General features: G+C 41.1%; 1 protein-coding gene and 1 long non-coding RNA gene across 5 annotated transcripts in view; one reads left to right on the top strand and one right to left on the bottom strand.

The window, feature by feature from the left end:
* Nucleotides 1–19195, top strand: part of LOC110178215 (uncharacterized) — a 46372-nt gene that overhangs the window by 3766 nt on the left and 23411 nt on the right. The window lies entirely within an intron of this gene.
* On the bottom strand, nucleotides 1169–18554 carry bark (C-type lectin domain-containing protein bark beetle). 4 transcript variants are annotated; one of them, XM_086830483.1, is made up of 13 exons: nucleotides 18137–18554; nucleotides 13059–13714; nucleotides 11098–11276; nucleotides 6984–11037; nucleotides 4716–6921; nucleotides 4432–4643; nucleotides 4013–4368; nucleotides 3826–3951; nucleotides 3634–3657; nucleotides 3469–3566; nucleotides 3031–3401; nucleotides 2737–2961; nucleotides 1169–2638 (listed from the first exon to the last, which is right to left on the bottom strand). In XM_086830483.1, exons 2-13 carry the CDS (start codon nucleotides 13575–13577, stop codon nucleotides 1595–1597), a joined length of 9414 nt encoding a protein of 3137 aa, XP_086686609.1. In that variant the 5' UTR covers nucleotides 13578–13714; nucleotides 18137–18554; the 3' UTR covers nucleotides 1169–1594. The 4 variants fall into 4 exon arrangements, with proteins under 4 accessions (XP_086686609.1, XP_086686606.1, XP_086686607.1 ...); XM_086830480.1 differs by having other exon boundaries at nucleotides 18395–18545; XM_086830481.1 differs by having other exon boundaries at nucleotides 18454–18545.

Below are 19195 nucleotides of genomic sequence, written 5' to 3'. Positions count from 1 at the left end.
AGTTACTTATTAGTCATAGATTCTTAATGATCATAGTTAAGTTCTGTTCAAAGTTACCTATGCTCATAGTTAGTAATTGATCATACATACTTACTGGTCATAGATACTTACTGTTTAGAGTTATTTACTGATCATAGTTGAAAGATACTTACTGATCCTCTACATATAACAACCGTTTCTCTGGCAGTTATATTATATAGTATTCCGATTTTCATAAAATTAAAGAGGAAATTCTATAGCTTGGAATCAAATTGGATAAAAATATGTTAAAAACTTTAAAAGTTATAGTTTTTTTTTTCTAAACATTTTTCGATTTTTTATATGCTTAAGTAATAATGGTCTCATTCATTTTAAAAATATGTTAAAAACTTTAAAAGTTATAGTTTTTTTTTTCTAAACATTTTTCGATTTTTTATACGCTTAAGTAATATTGGTCTCATTCATTTAATTGGAGCTTTGTAAAGCTATCATTAAAAAATGAATTAAAAAGTTATAAGCTTCTGACTAATTGTAGGCACTAGAAGCCAACACTGCGTATGAGTAATGGAGAGTTTTAAATTAGGGAATTTGTGTCTCCCAAGTCTGTTGCTCCGAATCTGTTACTGCGATTTATAAAAAAGAAGAAAGGAAACTAGCTTAGAGAAGTTTATAAAGTTTATATATCCCTGCAGTTTTCCATTGAAATATAAATATATATAAATAAGTTTAAAAATCTGATATGACATTTTTATTCTACAAATCAAAGTTAAAAAATTGCATAACTAAGCCAATAAAGCATTAATCTTATTTTGTCTAATTTAGTTTTTATTAGATTTATAGATATGCATACTCAATTTCAAATGTAAAAAAATTAAATCTTTGTTAAATCTTTTTTTTTTAAATTATATAAAATTTTAAAAAAGTTTAAAAAACTACTTCAGACAATCCTTGATCGACACGTTTGTCATAGGGTCGGAAATGATTCCTTCACTGCGTTTTAAACTTTTGGCTAAAATATAATACCGTGGGTATAATTAAGGGCAGATTTACGCAAATGTATAAACTGCATTTTTGAGCTTCATTTATTTCCAATAGAAATAGGAAGGAGTTCTTTAGCACTTGATTATTCTCGATGCTGTTACTTAATTGGATTTGATTATAATGGTTATCTTATGAAAAGGGGTTTTGCTTTATTGTAATTATTTTTATTTTCTATTTATTAACTTTTTTGTCACAATTTTTCGTACACATATTTTATTTTATTATATATACAACATCTTAGGCCTAGTTCGTTTTTTGCGTTCGTTAAGGCAATATTTAAGCTTACGACTTAATGGCTAATGGATGGAATGATCTAAGTTTACCACAAATAAAAAAATAAACAACGGGCGGGCGTGTTCGTCTCTCTTTGTCTCTCTCACAATCGTAATCTCGATTTTAAAAATTAATTTTTTATTTTGTTAAAGCAAAATAAACTAAAAACTACGAAGCAGTGGTGGTCAAAAAACTCAAAATCTAAGCTAGAAAATGATTAAATTTCATCGTTTTGAAGAGTTTTGAAGGTGAAGTCAATGTGAGTTTTAAATTAGAGCATGAAATGGAGGCTTATCGATCATCACATGGCCGTCTCCAGGGGCTGACTGTGACTCCGTCCATTGGTTTGCAGCGGCTGCAGACCACTTGTCCCGCCATCCCCATCGAAATCTGTTTCCAGCAGAGCCTCCGACTTGGAGCGATGATAGGGATTGGATAGTGGGGATGTTATGGTCGGCGAGGACTCCCCGGAGGCCGTTTGGTATACTGTCTTGGGACGCGACGATGACGACGAGTGCGTCTGAGTGACAGGAGGAGGAGCTGCCGGGGGCTGGGCCAGGGGCCTCGGTGTCCTGTAGTGGGAGGCGGGAGCCTTGCTGCTCCTTACTGCCGTGTAGTAAGAATCTGGACGTCGCATGTCCGCAGGGGTTACATTCTGGGAACTGGGAGGAACCGCCGGAGCAGGACGGTACAGTGAGGACTCGGTGGAGTAGTTGAATTGATCCAATTTCTGGTCAAAGGGCAACGATTCGCCGCTACTCCGTTGCGGCATAAAGCTGCTATGGGAGCTCCTCTGATATTCCGGCAGATTCTGCTTGAGTTCACTGAGGAAGGCCAAGCCGGGCTGACCACGACGGCCGCCGCCCTGAGAGCTGCCGCCTCCTCCGATCTCTGTCCTTAGGGGCAACGTACTGGCATTCCCGTAATAGTCGGAGCCACCCTCGTCGCCCTCCTGATCCGTGTGATGTATGATGGGTGTGTCCTCCGCCACACTGGTGCTCACGGAGTTGGCTCTGGTGCCGCCGCCGTAGGTGGAATTGTCCCGGAAACCCTCATTCCGATAGCTCAGCTCAAAGGCATCGGGCTCCAGGGCAGCAGCCGCGGCGGCAGCAGCTCGAGCTCGATGCCCTGTCGCCTTGGAAATGGTGGCCACCTTGTGCTCCTGCTGGGCGGGTCTCAAGGCATTCTGATTCACATACTCATTGTAGTGGGGCTTCTGTTCGTAGCCCTCGAAGCTACCCGCCTCGGAGCTGAGCACACTTTTGTCCATGGAATCAATAGAGCCATTGGCCACCATTTGTTTGTAGTCCTGGCTTTTGGAAAGGGTTCCGTTGCTGGACATGTTCTGAATTAACCAAGGAAATAATAAACGAACAAATAAATTAAATAAATGAAAAATTAAACGAAAAGGGAGTGCTGATAGAAATCAAAAGGAAATCATACATAATTGGGTCTTCGTCTAAGGGAGCCCTGAGGATCGATGCTGTTCAAGCTGCGCAAACTCTGGCGAATGCTATTCCTCCGCTGAAGCCGCTGGACATGGCGGTGCTTGGACTTGGCAAACCAGCAAAAGGCCACCAGGATCAACAAAATGATGGCAAGGACAAAGGCCGAGATAATACTGATGGCAAAGATGTCGGCACGCCATGAAAGTGGATCAATTATGACCTGAAAATGGAGGAATATTCTGTTGTTTACAGCTTTAACTTAACTCAAAGGTTATAAAGTGTAACTCACCCTTGGATCCATTTCACAAATGAAACCCCGCTCCTTGTTGCAATCCTCAATTTCGATTTCACCAAACACAAAATTCGTGCATCTTTCAATGTGATTATAGTCCTGAATCCAAACCTTCTCGGGATACTTGAGGTGTCTCATCTGCGACTGCAAATACCTCCAAAGTGTTGTCTTATCCGTCCGTATAAACGGCATTGTAGAGTTCTCCGAACGACAAAAGTCTCGGGCCTCGTGGAATGTCATCGGTGCTCCCACATAAATAAAGCAGGTGTCATGGACCAAGGCCCAACCAGGTGGACATTTGCCATCGAGAATGGTTTCATTGTTCATTTGGAAGGGTACGGCCAGGACCTCCAGCAGCATGGGATCATCTGTAGATCAGGAGATTAATTATAATTATTGGAAATAGTATTTGGTTTTTGGCAGAATAAATCTTACCAGATTTATCTCTTATACGAGACTGCACCGAAATGGTATTATTATAGCTCCAATAATTGTGACGAGCATCGATCTTGGAGCTCCATGTTTCAAAGGTCCTGAGGTTAAATATATTAAATATTAATAAAAACACTAAAAGGTTAAGTTTTAACCTATTTATCTTACCTGTTTTCATAGTCAAAACTCAAACTACACAGGCAAGAGGAGAAAATAGAAAAAAAGAAATTGGGAAATTAGAAAATAGAGGAAAAGGAAAAGCTTAGGTCTATACAGTTTTGAAATATTGAAAAAGATACCGAAAATTTAAACTAAAATGCTTTAAGTATTATGTTTTCTGCTTAAAATAAAAATATTTACATGGAATTATTGACAGTCAGCAGCTCATAATCGTTTTCGTAGTTCTCAAAAATATTATCCACATATTGTTGACCTGCTGTTCCTGCAACAATTGTGGCCCGGGTCATCCAGTTGGTTGCAAAGTTCCTAAAATAATAAATAAATATCATTAGTTAAATATATAATTTAAAAGTATTGTAGATAATACCTATAGAAACCATTGTGAGCCGTGGTCTGATAGATCTGCAATCGCACCTTTTCGAAGCCAGAAACCTCCATAATTCTTCCCCCGACATTGCTGTGAACATAATTATAGCTGAAATTGGAAACCACTTGACACAATCGTATCACATCCTCATAGCCGGCCATATTTTGGGCAAAGTAATTCCTATATAGTTCCACTTCCTGGTATGGCGACGACTGTCGTCCTTCCACATACAAGGCCGGGCGATTGCGATTCCTCATAAAGAGATTGTGATGGACAAAGCCACGCAAAGAAGTGGCCGAGCCTCGGGAATCTGCTCGAATGCGGAGACCTCCTTGGTTTTCCATTAGCAGGTTGTTCTGTTATTATTATTAATTAAATAACTATTCAATTTAATTTAGTAATTTAATTGAATCACTCACCATAAAGTATAATGAGTTCATATTCTGCACATCCAAGTTCAAAGCTGAAGCACAGGTTGAGAAATTTCCATACAATTGCCTACAGTTTCTTTCTATACGATTCCCTATTAGAGTTAAAGTGGGCGTAACCTCGCCTGCGGAAGAATACGTAACCGCTCCCTTCATAGCACCTGAGATGTGTGTGTCCGTGATGTTGTGGAGGGCATCGCGGTCTAAGAAAATATATATTTAATAGTAAGTTTTTAGAAAATCGGAATATTAATGTAAACTACCATACAACTTACATTGTCCCAAGGTGGAAATGGGCACCGTAACCACCTCGGCTATAAATCCATGTGTTTCGGGAGCACCACTGGCCACCAACTGTAGACTCATCGTTGGACCTTTGGTCTTGAAGAACGATCTCTGATTATCCGTATCCGATTCGATTTTTCCCAAATATGTAGCAGTTACATTATATATATCACCATCGTATAGCTTTATGAAATCCGTCCTTCCATACAGCTTTGAGTGATTGAAAAGATTCGATTGCAGCAAACGGAAGCCAATGGGTTTCGCTCGGAAAGCCGAAGTAAAGATCTTGACACAGTTGACGGGATTATTATCGTACTTGTAGTAGATGATCATGCGTTCCTCGATGGTCAGGACCTTTTGCGGGTCGCACATATCCACCAGGGAGAAGAGCTTGTACGGGAGATCTAATTTCTTCAGAGGCGAGAAACTAGATTCATCGCTATCGCGACCTTCGCCGGTGAGGGAAACAATGCTGATGCCAGTGCCCAAGGTCTTGTTGATGTTCAAGTGATTCAAGTTGAGCTTTCCACTGGGAGCTATTAGGTTTATGCCATGGTTGGCCGAATTCTCGATGCTCACCGAAGTTATGGAGGGGTTCTTATGGATAGCCTGTATGGCAGCCGCCTTGTGATTGTGCAGGATTCCGGCCTGTTCGATCCGGACAAACTCCAGTTGGCTTTCCCGCAACGGCAACCTGGCATGGGACCGTGTGTTGTGCATTCGGTGTTCATACTGGATCTCCTCGAACTTGGAGTTGGCAAAGCGGATTCCACCCCAGTAGACCTCATCGTCGGCGACACTGTTGCAGCTGACAAAGACAAAGACATCGTCCCACCGGCATTCATGGCGATGTCCATAGAGCTGACCATTCAAGCGCTCGGCGCAATCCTCCATTCGCTCCTCGTCACCGCGACACTCCAGAGGTTGAACCCAAGACCAAATTCGGGTCAGGGAATTCGTATGGAACTCGATCCTGCGATCATGACCGTAGTAGACATTCAGGGGATCGTAGCCCATCTCACGGCACACCACCTGGGCATTTCGTTCCGTGAATCGGCTGTCACAGATGGGCACCCACTGAAGGGTCGTGTGATTAAAGTACTCCAAAAATCCCTCGTTCAGGCCAAATAGGCCATCGGCATCGCCAGAGCAGTTATTGGCACTGGTACACAATCTAATGGCATCGAATTTGGTCAGGGGAGCACTCATATCCTCCAGAGCACGCTTTTGGGGCTGTCCATCAGTCAGAGCTTCCCGGGTGGCGTTCCTAAAGGGTCTCATCACAATGGGAGATTCCTTATAGCCAATGGCCACGAGGTTACCCAAGACTAGGATACCCACATTTGGTTCAAATTCCATGGTGACACCATGGTTTATGGTCAGGGTTTTTCCAGGCATAACTGTGATATCCGAGGATATGTAGTACGGGGTATTTTGTTTCTTCAAAATCAAATCCTTGTACACTCGACCACCTCTGTATGTCGTTAGATCCACCTCTTGGTCCTGATTAAAAGGCACCACCACAGAGACACTGGCATCGTAGCTGTCCTCGATGAGGAATGGCTGATATATAACATCCGCATGATCGTTCCAATTGTCAAAGTCAAAGATCTTGGCCTCTATGAAGGCGGTATCCTTGGTGCCCCACCAATTCTCCCTTGCCTCAAAGTAGTTATTCAAGCGGGCTGATCTTACTCCGGCAACCAAGTTATAGTCCATTTCATTTTCCGATATAAGATTCCGATATAAACGAACGTTCTGGACGCCATCTAAACGGATGACAGCTGTGGGTATCTTATGCTGTTTCTTAATCCTTCGGGCAGCTTTCATGTATTGATTTCGATAGTTTGCCGCCATGGTCACAATATTATTCCCCTTGAAACTATTGTATTCGATGCTCGCTGGAACTTGTCCTATAATCTCACTGAGGGAATCCGCCTTGAAGAGCAGAACAAACTTGGCATTATTCGATTCAAAGCGATTGTTATCGAAGCGCAAACGCTTCTCCATGCCATCGAGTAGGATAAGAGCTCCCGGACAGTTGTTCTCCCGGAAAACATTCGAGGTTATATTGAAGACCGTGTAGTGTCCATGAACGGAGATGCGGAAGTCGCGATTTCGTTGCCAGGTGCTGTTGCCGAAATAAATCGAATGGGTGAAGTTTTCGTTGTACTGCCAGACATAAGGGAGAGAGACCTAAAATAATATATAGAAAATAGGTTAAATATTTGTACAAGTATCCTAAACTTTAATCCTACCTGAAAACCTCCATGGGTGTTCTGCTCCACTGTCGTATCCTGGATCACATAATGGAACAAATTATTAGACGATCGCAGATCCTTGGACATCTGTCGTATGCCAAAACCATTTTGCGAGATCAGTGAACTATTCACATGAAGGGTAACCTCGGAAATATTGCTAGAGATGACATCCCAGAAGGGTGATCTTATCAGTATTGCCTCTCGTTCATTATAGCTCAATTCGGAGTTGATTAATTTGATCGATTCGTTGGCCTTGCGCAAATAATACTCTCCATTATCGCCTATATATCGATTGTAGTAGATGCCCGTAATACCTCGTAGATTTTTCTGAATTTTTGTTGACCGAATCGTTAGAGTAGGCACCGGACCGCTGACAATGCGATTTCGGATGTTTTGAACAGGCGCGGTGACTGTAGTCAGCATCAGGACAGCTCCCCCGAGAGCATGCAACCCGCTTTCGTAGTAAATAATGATGCCATAGCTGCTGCTAGTGACCGGAAAGACAGTCAAATCCCTCTTTACTTGCCAGAGATCACTCCTTATGTTCTCCGTTCGGGCATTCAGGATGCTGATGCTCTCCGAGGAGAGATTGTGAATGGGATTCAGGAGCTGTATGCCTATGACATAGCCAGCTGGACACTGAACAACTATTTTACGGTTGATGTTCTGTCCGAGTAGCTCTTCAGTCCGAATGTACTTGTGCTCAAAGGTGCCCAGATCAATGTTACTGATCTCATGGGGCAGGACATAGGGATCATAGTCGGTGTCATAGGCATTGAAGTCCCTCGCCATGTTGAACCATCCGCCGATTTCCTTTTGATCCAGAGCAGCTATCACGGCATCATGGGTAATGCCACTGCCCTTGTTGTCCTTGATGATGGATCCCGAGATTCGGAAATCGAGTTGCTTCAAGCTAATGCCACTACCTCGATTGCCAGAGAACTCGGAGTTCTTGATGTTGTTCACCGACTTGCCGGCATAGAGATCGGAGTAGACAATGCCCAGACCGTCTTGTAGGTTGTTCACCACCCTCACGTTCTCCAGGTTATGCCGGGCATGATCCATTTGAACGGCGGGCTTAAAAGCATTGGTGGTGTAATCAAAAAGTCCGGCCTTCTCCACGGTCACATACTGGAGATCCGCTCTCTCCGCCAGCATGCTGAAGCGGATGCCAGCCCAGGCACCTTCATAGCACCGAATACCGACATCATTATCGTGGCTACAGGTGTTCTCGAACTCGTACTCGGCCCGACACTTGGTCACATCACGATCCTGGAGGGTGCAGCGAACACTGGCCATCAGAATGTCCTCCGAAGTGCCGGCATTAGGGAGTTGAGAGCGCAGCAAACGCCAATCATCGGGATTAAGTGAATAGCCCAATTGGTGGCACACCAAGGCAGCGTTCAGTACATTCCAGCCATAGTCACAGACGGTGCCCCAGCGTCCCTTAAGATACACCTGAAGGCGTCCTTCATTGGCACCGGCGCCGCCAACCAATCGAACTGGAACTCTGGGCACTCCATCCGAGGGTATCACCTCCGTTTCCATATCCACGGCCTCTGTTTCACTGTCCAAATCAATGGTCTCGGTGTCGTTATGTTCCCCAATAATGGTTTCCCTCTTGAGGGTGAAGAGTATATCGTCGGGTCGTCGTCCTCTCGCTTCCAGTTTTCCCGCCACCATCATTCCCACACTTGGCTCGAACTTGAGGATGGTGCCGGGTGATAGGATTAACTTGCCACCGGGTCGGATGTTGATATCCTTGGTAACCGTATAGGTGCCCGCGGGAACCATATCCTGACCATCAACTTCGCCACCAATGACATCACTGCCCTCGTGGAAGAAACGCGGGACCACAGTGGAAACGGTGATCATGGCAGTGGAGCCCGGATTAGAGCTGTGCAGCAAGTAGGGTATATAGTTGATCTTGGCAAGATTATAGCGATCGTTGCGATGAAAGAGTCGGGCATATATCTTATTCTCGTCGGTGTGGCCCAACCAATTGCAGGTGGCATTTATGATCTGACTCTGATCCGTGAGCTGTGACCCAATCTCGTACATGGAGTCCAGATTGTGCAGGATATTCCGGAAGACATCGATATTACTGGAACCGATAACAACGGGTGCTGCCACTCGGGAGCGAGGATTGAGCCTACCGGCCCCGTCACTGCCCTCCGAGCCAGCTATGAGGGGTCCAAAGGCTTCGGTTATGTTATTACCTCTCACAAAGTTCCGGGTAAAGAGTATGTACTGCACTTCGGAGCGACTGTAGGGCGATAGACCCAGGGAAACCACATGGAGACCACTGTTCCGCATGAAATAATTGCTTTGTATGAGCAGCTTAACAGGAAAGTAGTTGAACTCCGGATATATGTAATCATTGTTCACAAACAGGCAGCCATAGGAACCATATCGAAACATGTTGTACTCTATCTTTCCCACCAGATTCAAGGCGGGACTGAGGTTGATGGAGTTCGCTTGCGAGTACTTGAACTGATTGTGCCCCAGCTGGAGTTGCATGTTGGGCTGACCATTGGCCGTGGCCTGGTAACAGGACTCAATGAAGACATCGTTCTGTTGACTGCCATTGAAGCTATTTCCGGTGATGTTCACCCAAATGGGGCGACAAAAGTTGCCGTGAAAGATGCCAGTCTCTAGATTACCACCAATCTGTGAGTATTCCACCACGCTGGTCTGATTGAAGGGTATATACTCCACTCTGTTGATGTCTGTGGTGTGATTGAGCCAAGTGGCCACACCGTATCCCTTGTTGGCATTTAAAGCTGACCTGGAGATGTTACGGTTTCCTCCGTAGTAGGTTATGTTAACACCAGCACCATTATTGAAGCTTATGTTGGAGCTGGTTATGTTGACATCTCCGGCGCCACTGGTCACATGGACACCAGCCACATGGCCATTGCCAGACACCGAACTCCCGTGGACATGCAGCTTGGAGCGAATGTTGTCTATGGCCACACCACGACCACCATTATCTTCCACGGTGGACTGGGCCACCCTGAGATCATAGGCCACAGAATCACCGGATGTTATGCGGAAGTAACCATTCAACTCCTGCCTGGCGTCCGCTCTGATCCTCACGAACATCTTGTCCCTGGTTGAGGTCACACTCTGGGGTCTCGTAAAGTTCCTGGCCCTCCACTCGAAGAGCAACCGATCGTTGGTGGAGGCTCCATCGTAGACCTCCACGCTGACCGTTTCGTTTTGCATGAGGAAGAAGTGCTCGAAGTGCAGGGTCAGCAGGTAGCCGGGTCTCGTGAAGAAGTACTTGCCGCACTCCTTGGCCGACCCGGAATAGTACTTTTGGGTGAAGGATAGTGAAATGGGATATGTCTGGCCCGATGTCGTGGGCAGGGTGCAAAAGTCATAGATACTGGCACGATCCTTCCTCTCCGTTCCCCTAAGATCATGGCCCACATACTTGATGCCATCGCCGGCGTTGTCCACAATGGAGCATCCATCCAGCTGGACCAATCCCTGGCTGGAGTTCACAAAAACCCCAATGCCATTGCTCTTCATCACCGTGACATTCTGGAGCTGGAAACCCGCCCAGGGCAGGGTGCTATTGAAGCCAGTGTAGGCCGAGTGACTGATCACCACATGCTCCATTTGTGGCGGTAATCCCTGGACTTCCACCGCTGACTTGGCACTGAAACCAGCACCATTTCCTGCTCTTATGATGTCTACATATTTAAGACGTGACTCCGATTGGGCGGCATAGACGGTGTTATCCCTCCCCAGGGCCTTGGTGGAGGGGGCATTATCGAAGTAGATGCCACGCCAGTGACCCAGAGGCTCCGAATGGACGGGCAGACACTGGATTCCCAGATCATTGTGATAGTCACAAGCACCAGCTCCCATTTGTCTCGATGTCCAGGCGCAATTCTGGAGATTATTTTCTCCGCCGCGACACTTGGGCTGCTCATAGAGGAGTCTGGGGTAATATCCTGGTGTCCTTTCCACCCAATTCCAGAATCTTCCTCCCCGGTAGCCCAGCTGTTTACAGGCCACGCCATAGTCCAGCAATGTCCAACTATTTGGCGGAAGTATATAATATTAATATTTAATATTTTAAATTCATTTTTAAACTCACTTTCTGGAGTTGGAGCAAACCGAACGCCAGGCTCCTTTGTGGTAGAGCTGCAGTCTTCCCTCTACGGGAGTGGGTCCATCCACAAGTCGTATACCCTTCTCCTGGTCATCGGGTAGTTCCAGTTTATAGTTGGCAGTGTTGCTTTGGGATTTGAGTACTATACGTGAGGTTGGAGTGCCCTGAATAAAATATGAGAAAGGACTTAATTAATAAAGGAAAAGTGTTATAATATACTTTAGTAATTTCCCAACTAAAAATATTAACAAATTATAAACAGTCAAAATACTTCCCAGTTACAATTTATTTTTCAATTAGACATGTCTGCTTGCATGCATTCAGCATTTTCTTTCACACATATTTTCACTTTGACTCTCTCACGTAGCATGCAATTATTTTCGTTTTCAATTATGATCTCTTCTCGCCACTTTAACCTTCGCTTGCCAATGAAAATCGACATGAAAAATATATACTATATAGTAATTTCCAGGCAATTTGGGGCACCAATTAACACCTATGTTTGCCTCGAAGATCAGCCTCCCAAATAGGAGAGATCTTCGCCCACAGCGACAGAACAAAACACTTTTATTTAATTAACGCTCGTCTCTATGGTGGCCTCTTAACCCACGAATGACTCACAGATATTTTGCATATTCCCAAAAATACAAAACACACAAAAAAAGTGTGAAAACATAATTATTGAGGGCTAAGAATTAAGCTTAAGCGCTTGACAAAAAGCAAATTTAATCAGACATTTCCCTTTCAATTATGCGCTCTCCCGACATTCACTTAAATCTAATTAACCCACGCTGACCCCTTGAACCCGCTGATTAAGTGACGCTACTCCACAAGAACTACAGTCCGGAACATGCAAACATTGCTCTTTGATGCCGATAATTGGAAGGAAGTCTCTGAACTGAACTTGGCTGACCCAATTTGAGACAGGTCACAAGATTGCGCATGCCCAGAGGCCCTAACCTACCGCTATACATCAGATATGAGCACGCCCTGTCCTCCATTTGGTAACCGGAGCGATGCTCTGGTTTGTCTCTGCACTGCGAGAAATGTTATAGCCACGATCAAGATAAATTGGGGTATTATTACTTATTATTTCGATCTTAAAACGGAATGTTTATTATACATATTTTAATAAATTAGTTCTGATAGTATATTTAAGAAGAGCATACATAAATATATATTCTCTGGTTCTTACTACCAAAATTATGCTTGTACATTGCACCCAACGCTGGGAACCATGTCAGACAACAGATTACTCATAACAAATGTCAATGGGCATTGTTTTGTTTCTGTTTTTTATTTAAGCTACATTTATTTTTATATTAAAATGTAATACATTGTTTCTGAGTTTATCTTCTGTTTACTTTGATTTATAAATAATGCAATGCAATTATTTTCTGTGTATACATATCTCCCCTTTAACCAAACCTTATGTCTAAATCAGACAATCGCAATCTTATCGCGTGTTTAAATGTCAACAATGAGAGAACCCCGAGTATATGAAACCCTTGGTACGAGGCTTATCTATCATTGAGGTTACTCATAGTGGACTCTCGGTGGTTGATAGCAACAGGTGCCGCTTAATCATTTGCCAAAAAAAACAACGCCTACAACAGGTGTATATGGTGGAAAATGCGAAAAATTTAACGTGGTTTCTAAAGCTTCAATAATTGATTGAAGAATTTATATGTTTTAAAATCAAATAACAGTTTTATAGTGGATATGATTCTTTCTATAGATATAATTAAAACCTACAATTAGAACAATTACTTAATTAATTAAAGTAGTTCCTAAACTTAATGAGTTAAAGCACTTTCCTGCCACCCTTCTTGATTGCACTAATAAAACCTCAAATTTCCTAGCCAGTAAATCGTGCTCTAGTTTCCCCTATAATGAATTTTCACTTAGTTTTCCACCCATTTCATCATAATTTTCCCTCAACTCACCACCGCCTGAAGGACGCCGCTGATTTTCAGCCCCTTTGTGGGGGCAAATTCGACGGTGACACCGGGCTCGATGGTCAGCTTGGCGCCACGCAACACCTCCAAGTCCTCGCGGGCCAAGTACGGGCTCTCGCTGAGCCGCAGGATACGGTCGCTGAGGATTTCCCCGCCTTGCAGTTCCGTGTATGACAGCGATGACGTCATGGCCGGGAAGGGGGAGGAAGTCGTTGGCGCCGCGGTGACGTCGGAATGCCTCGTCGCTGGCAGGAGCTGGGTGGCGCCATCGAGACTGGCGAACTCGATATCATTTTCCGGCAGCAACTCCACCTCCAAGTCGTCCTGTTGTTTTGGTGGATTTGGATTTTCCTGGGCCTGCGCCAAGTGTGTCAGGAAAATGAGGGACAGAAGGACAATCCCCCATGAACATATGGCGGGCCATTGGGGCTTTGATTTCCTTGATTTTCCTTGAGTTTCTTTCGTTTTAATTTGTTGGCAGTTCGTTTTATGTCGTTGCAGCTTCATTTGTGCATCGTTTTCTTATATCTTTGCGGTTGTCGTTAAATTTAATTTGGTTTACTTTTTACGTTGAAATTAATTATTTCACTAATAGCTTTCTTTATTACACATTCGCCATGGCAGTTTTCGTGATTATTAAACAGCTGGAGAGAGCGAAGAAACAGATTTGTTATTGGCAATTAATTTGGAGTTTGATTTAAGTTATTATTATTATTATTAAAGTAGATGTGTGTGGTCTTTAGCGCTTATTTTAAATATTTGTTAGCTTCACTATTGTGTATTGTTTTTAGTCACTTATTTATGAATGTTTTTTTTGTATTCTTTGAGCATTATATTATTAAAAACGAAAACTGATTGGGAGTACATTTTATTCATTTGATTATTATTCAAGTACTCAATATTAAAGTACTGTATTATTTTAATCATATGCCTTAATATGTATTTAATTTTAAATTTTTATAATATTTTTGAGAATCTTTTCAAAAATCTTCTTGTTTTAATATATTATTCACAGTTTTCACAAAAGTTGTTTGAATATTTAAATTATTATTACTTTTAAGCATATCTTTTTAATCTTTTTTGATTCAATTTTCAATGTTTTTAATAATTCACAGTTGTCTTAATCCATTAACTTGTTTTTATTTTACTTTTCCCTAATTTTCCAACCATTTCCATAGTTTTTCCATGTTTAAAAGCTACAATTTTTTGTAGGTGTTAACCAATTTTTTATGTTTCTCATCGCCCTCAAAAACTGATGTTCAGTTGTGCGTTTTTCTATGAAGATTTCCCAACCGAAACATGAGAATTTTGGTTGGTACTGCCAACATTGTTAACAAATTTTTGTGATAAGCCGCTACAGAGCAACAACAACAAAACTAATACCAAAACACCTTTCCAACCACAACACACTCACACACACACACACGCACACGAACAAATACCTATGCAGTTGAGTTAGCTTTATTTTTTTTCCTATCTCTCTTTGTAAAAACACGTCCATACGCAAAGAACCGTTAGCAGCGACTGACACTCCGGAGAGGTTTTAGTACTTGCATTACCCACTACGAAGAGCGGACGCCAAGCAACCAACAACAATAGCAGTAAAAGCGACGAACGGGACAACAAAAGAAATAAGGCAAACACAAACACAAAAAACACATGGAAACAACAACATGTAAATTATTGGGGGGGAGTTGTTGCTGGAATTCCCCCCGAAAACTTTTTTGTAAAATAACTGTAAATGTGTAGGCATTTCATTCATGCCAGACAGAGAAAGAGAGAGAGAGAGAGAGAGAGAGAGAGAGGGAGAGTGAGCTTAAGAGAGCTACGCACGCACCGCAAGTTAAGTTCGTGTGTTTTTCTCCACTGTTCTTTAGCCTTTCTTTCGCTGCTTCTTCTTCGATTACGTAGTAAGAAGAAAGAAGAAAGCAGAAAGCATTTCCACCTTCGACTTAACGGGCTTTACCTTAAACTTTTCCCCACCTTCAATATACACTGAAAGAAATGTTGATGCCTCATGAAGATCATTAATAATCATTTATAGAATACCTAATATTTTGTTTAATTTAAAAAAATTATATGTTTAAAAGGAAATTTTGAAAAGTATGAAAGTTAATAATTTTATTTATTTTCCTTTTGAATTATTTAATTTGTAGTAAAAAGATACGATAAAGAAAACAATTATAATAATAATTTCACATAATAAAATATATATTTTTTTTATCAGGGTTGTGAAGAAAGATTATGTTTTTAATTATTAAAACAATTGCAAGTCTTTTATAACTTTTAAATACAAAAAAAGAGAATTTCCAATATAGTAATAATTAAACCATCTTTACAAAATTTCTCTCTCTGTACTCCGAACCTCTCTGATAGCCAGCATATCATATGTATCGAATATGCAAAGTAGCTTCGAGAGAGCCGGGTTCTTCCGGGGGGGACAACGGTGCGTGTGTGGATTGTATCTTGTATCTTGTATATTGTATCTCGGACGTGTGACTCAACTGCAGGCGATGCAAGTCGTTGAACGGCGTCGTCACCGGCTGAAATGTTGATTTCGTGGTTGCCGTGACTGCATTTGAAGTGCATTCAATATATTTATTGTCTTTTTGCCTTTTTTTATGGGTTTATTAACTTTTTAGTTTTCGATTCAGTTTGTGCTTTGGCATTTCGCGTTTTAAGAAAATGCATTAGGCCTAAAGTAACTTTTATATCGAGGTACTTTATGACCAACTATGGTTATTTACTGCAGAAATCTTGGATAAATAAGGCAATTATCACACAGGAAATTTAATGTATAACCTTTAATTATATAAGCATTTTATATAATTATATGATAATTTCTTTTGGTATACGTGCCCTCTGAACATTTTCTTTGTTTCTGTACTAATGAAAAGCTTATAGCTTATATTGAAAATTAAAAGATAAGATATCAAAATAGCTAGCCTTCTTATTTGTCTAAAAATTGTTTAAGTTTTATACGCTAATTTAACAAAATTATATTCAATAATTCACGTATATATTTTATTGATATTTTATCAGCATTTCCTAAATTTTAAACTTGTTTTAACCGCACTTAAAATTAAGTTTCAATTCCCACAGCCTTAGTTCTTGGTCTAATTGAGCTTTCTCTTGATGTGAAAGGGTTATACCCCCGCTGTGCAGCTGGTTTTTTGGTCAATTTTACAGCAATTTAATTTAGTTTCCGTTTTAACAAAAAAAGAGAGTTCAACAAACCCGTTGGCTCTAGAAATTGTTAAAATTACAATTGTCTAACCAATTTTATGGTCGTTTGAGAGCTCCCATCATTGTTCAATTTGTTTCGTTCTGTTTTGCATTGATTTACGTAGAATGTTAACTAGTTTTTGTTAGTCATTTGCCGGCATGAATGACTAATACTACGGGAATACTCATCTCTTTCTATATCTCTTTAGATATTTGTATGTATTTATCTCTCATATAGTCATTGATGATGCTTGGCACGCTATAATGTTAATTTGCTTGACCTGCCAGTTTTGCATTCCCATTAATTTTGATGCATTCTTTGTGGGTATATTAAACTTTTCAAAATGTATTTCCTAAAATCCCCCGTTTCATTTATTTATTTCATCAAGTTACCAAACAAATTAAACACTAATAATGTCTGTAAGTACTGAGTATGACCTCAGTCTCTGGAGCTTTTTGTTTTATCAATTCCTTAAATATATATGGCTATAGATATAGTTTTACAGTCCTCAGAAAATGCACCTCCGCCTGTCTTTGTTTTTCCTTTTCCCCTTATCTAAAAAGCCAACTGATTGATAATGCCCCACTTCCGTTTTGGCGAAAATGTTCCTTTAATTCACTTTTTTCCGGCCTACCAAAGAGGGAGGGGGCAACGTGTCATCGGCGGCTCCCAGGCGGATGAGTAATGCGGAGCGGAAGTAACTAGAGGAACTATCATGAGAGAGCGGAACCTGTCCTTAGGCGGGAGGGGGGGGCATTTGGCGGGAAACAAGTGCAACCAACTCAACGTTGCGGCTCGCTGAACGCATCGGGGCTCAAAAGTTGCAGTTGCAGTTGCAGTTTATTGGCCACAAACAAAACGCAACAAAAAAATGAGAAAAAAATAGAGTAAAAAATAGCCATAGATGGTGCAATTAGTTGCCAAGAAAGCGTGCAAAACGTGGAGAGAAACAGAGCAGCCAGCTAACAGAATATTTTTTTATTTTCGGATCCAAATCTTTATACTCCGATGGTTTTTTCTGTCTTTCGCTGAACCGAAAAGAAAGAAATTAAAAAAATCATAGTTTTATAATTGTTCCAAATGAAAGACTTTCAAAGCAAAGCTTGAAAACTATTTCATAAAATATGGTAAAAAAATATTATATACATTTTAATAATTTATATATAAAATATATATATACCACAATAATAATAATAATAATAATATTTCCATAAATGACTTTTTGCTTTTCTTTATCAATAAATCATTGAACAACTTTACGTTTTTATTATATATTATATTGACGATTGACTTTTCTATTATTTATTATTTAATTTTACTTTATATTCCTCTGATATTAAGTAATTGCTAGGATTAAGTCTTTCATGTTGGCTAAGAACGCATAAGAAATAAATGCCAATAAACCGGTTTCAATCGGCTTGAAAAGACAGTCAGGAAAAGTAAATTTAAATTATTATTTGCAAGTCTGCTCACTTGGTTTCTTTTGTTTATAATGAAATATTTTTTATCTGAATATATAAAATATTATTGTTTTAATTTAAATGCCTGTTCTGGTCAAGTTGAGAATCAAAACTCTTTTAAACCAAATCTAGCGATGTTTTTGGCCTTCTCTTAAGCTCAAATTTAACGGTCACAACACTCATAACACTCACTCATGACCTGCATACAGAATACAAAGAAATCACTCAGATTTTAAAGTTATAATTCTTGGAATTGTTAACAAGAATCCTGTCTCCTGTTAGGCCTTAATTGAAGCCGTAATGCTCTCGGCTTTTTGTATGTTTTCTTTGTGTACACTCCACTTTTGCGTTGTTACAGGTATTGGTGTGTTTGGTAATACTTTTTTTATATTTTGGCCAAGGCACCAACACAACCTCACTTTTTTGTTGGCCCTAAAGCTTTGGCTTTTCACTCTCTGTATTTTCTTATTCAATTTCCAACTTTAGATGCACTGTTTTCTTTGTATTTTTGTTTAATTATTAAAACACTCGCTTTGAAGAATTCAAAATAAGATTTATTTTAGCTTTTTAAGAAGCGTCGCAACGCTTTAAGGCGCGGTCAGCACACAGCCAGCGATCACACTCTCGCACACACTTACACACACACACGCACACTCGGACGACCAACTGTACGTATACGTGACAACAACAAAGCCACCTTCTGAGATCAATAAGTTAGCGCTATTTTCCCGCGATCGAGCGACACGAGCACAGAACACGTCCAACAGCGAACACCTTCCAAACCGAACTGACTCGCAAGACCCCAAAGAGCGTCGCTGAGCGCATTGAGTGGCCCGGAGAGGCTGAGAAATCGCATTAAGCCCAAAGTCCAGAGCAGCTTTCGGCTGAGCGAGCGGCCAAAATGCCAGTTACACTCTCCAGTTACCTTGGCCGAAATGCTAACAGTGCAGCGCGCGGAGCCCAAAAAAGCTATCGCGCAGCGCCACATACAGAAGGTTGGTAGCTAGCTGGAACCTGTTGCTGTTGTTAACATTGGTGCATTGCTGTTAAGTTGTGGGTGGAAAATGTTAGTTTGTTTGATTGGGAATAATATTGTAGATCGATGGGGTTGTTTTCTAAAAAATTGGATCTTAATCGGATCTTAAACATGAAAGTTATTAAACAATAAATTACTTTACTTTTTGAAATGTTGCAGCTTGTGTTGCGCAACAAGTTCATATCAACATTTATCTCTAGTTTGGTGTTGTGCAACATTTTCCTATCAACATTGGTCTTAATTTTCAAACATTTTCGTTGCCTTTCCTTCTATATTTTAGTTTTTTCTAAATTTGAGCATAATTAAAGAAGATTGATTCAGTTATGCCCTTCCAATTCATTTCACCCTCAATTATTGGGGGTATCGGTTATCTCAACGTCGGTTACACTTAACCCTAGCTTTT

The sequence above is a fragment of the Drosophila serrata genome, unplaced genomic scaffold (genome assembly GCF_035046125.1).
Source record: "Drosophila serrata isolate PLE 108 unplaced genomic scaffold, ASM3504612v1 contig_240, whole genome shotgun sequence".
In the NCBI taxonomy this organism is placed as follows: domain Eukaryota; kingdom Metazoa; phylum Arthropoda; class Insecta; order Diptera; family Drosophilidae; genus Drosophila; species Drosophila serrata.
Note: the sequence above shows the minus strand (reverse complement) of the source record. Positions and strands in the feature narration are given on the sequence as shown.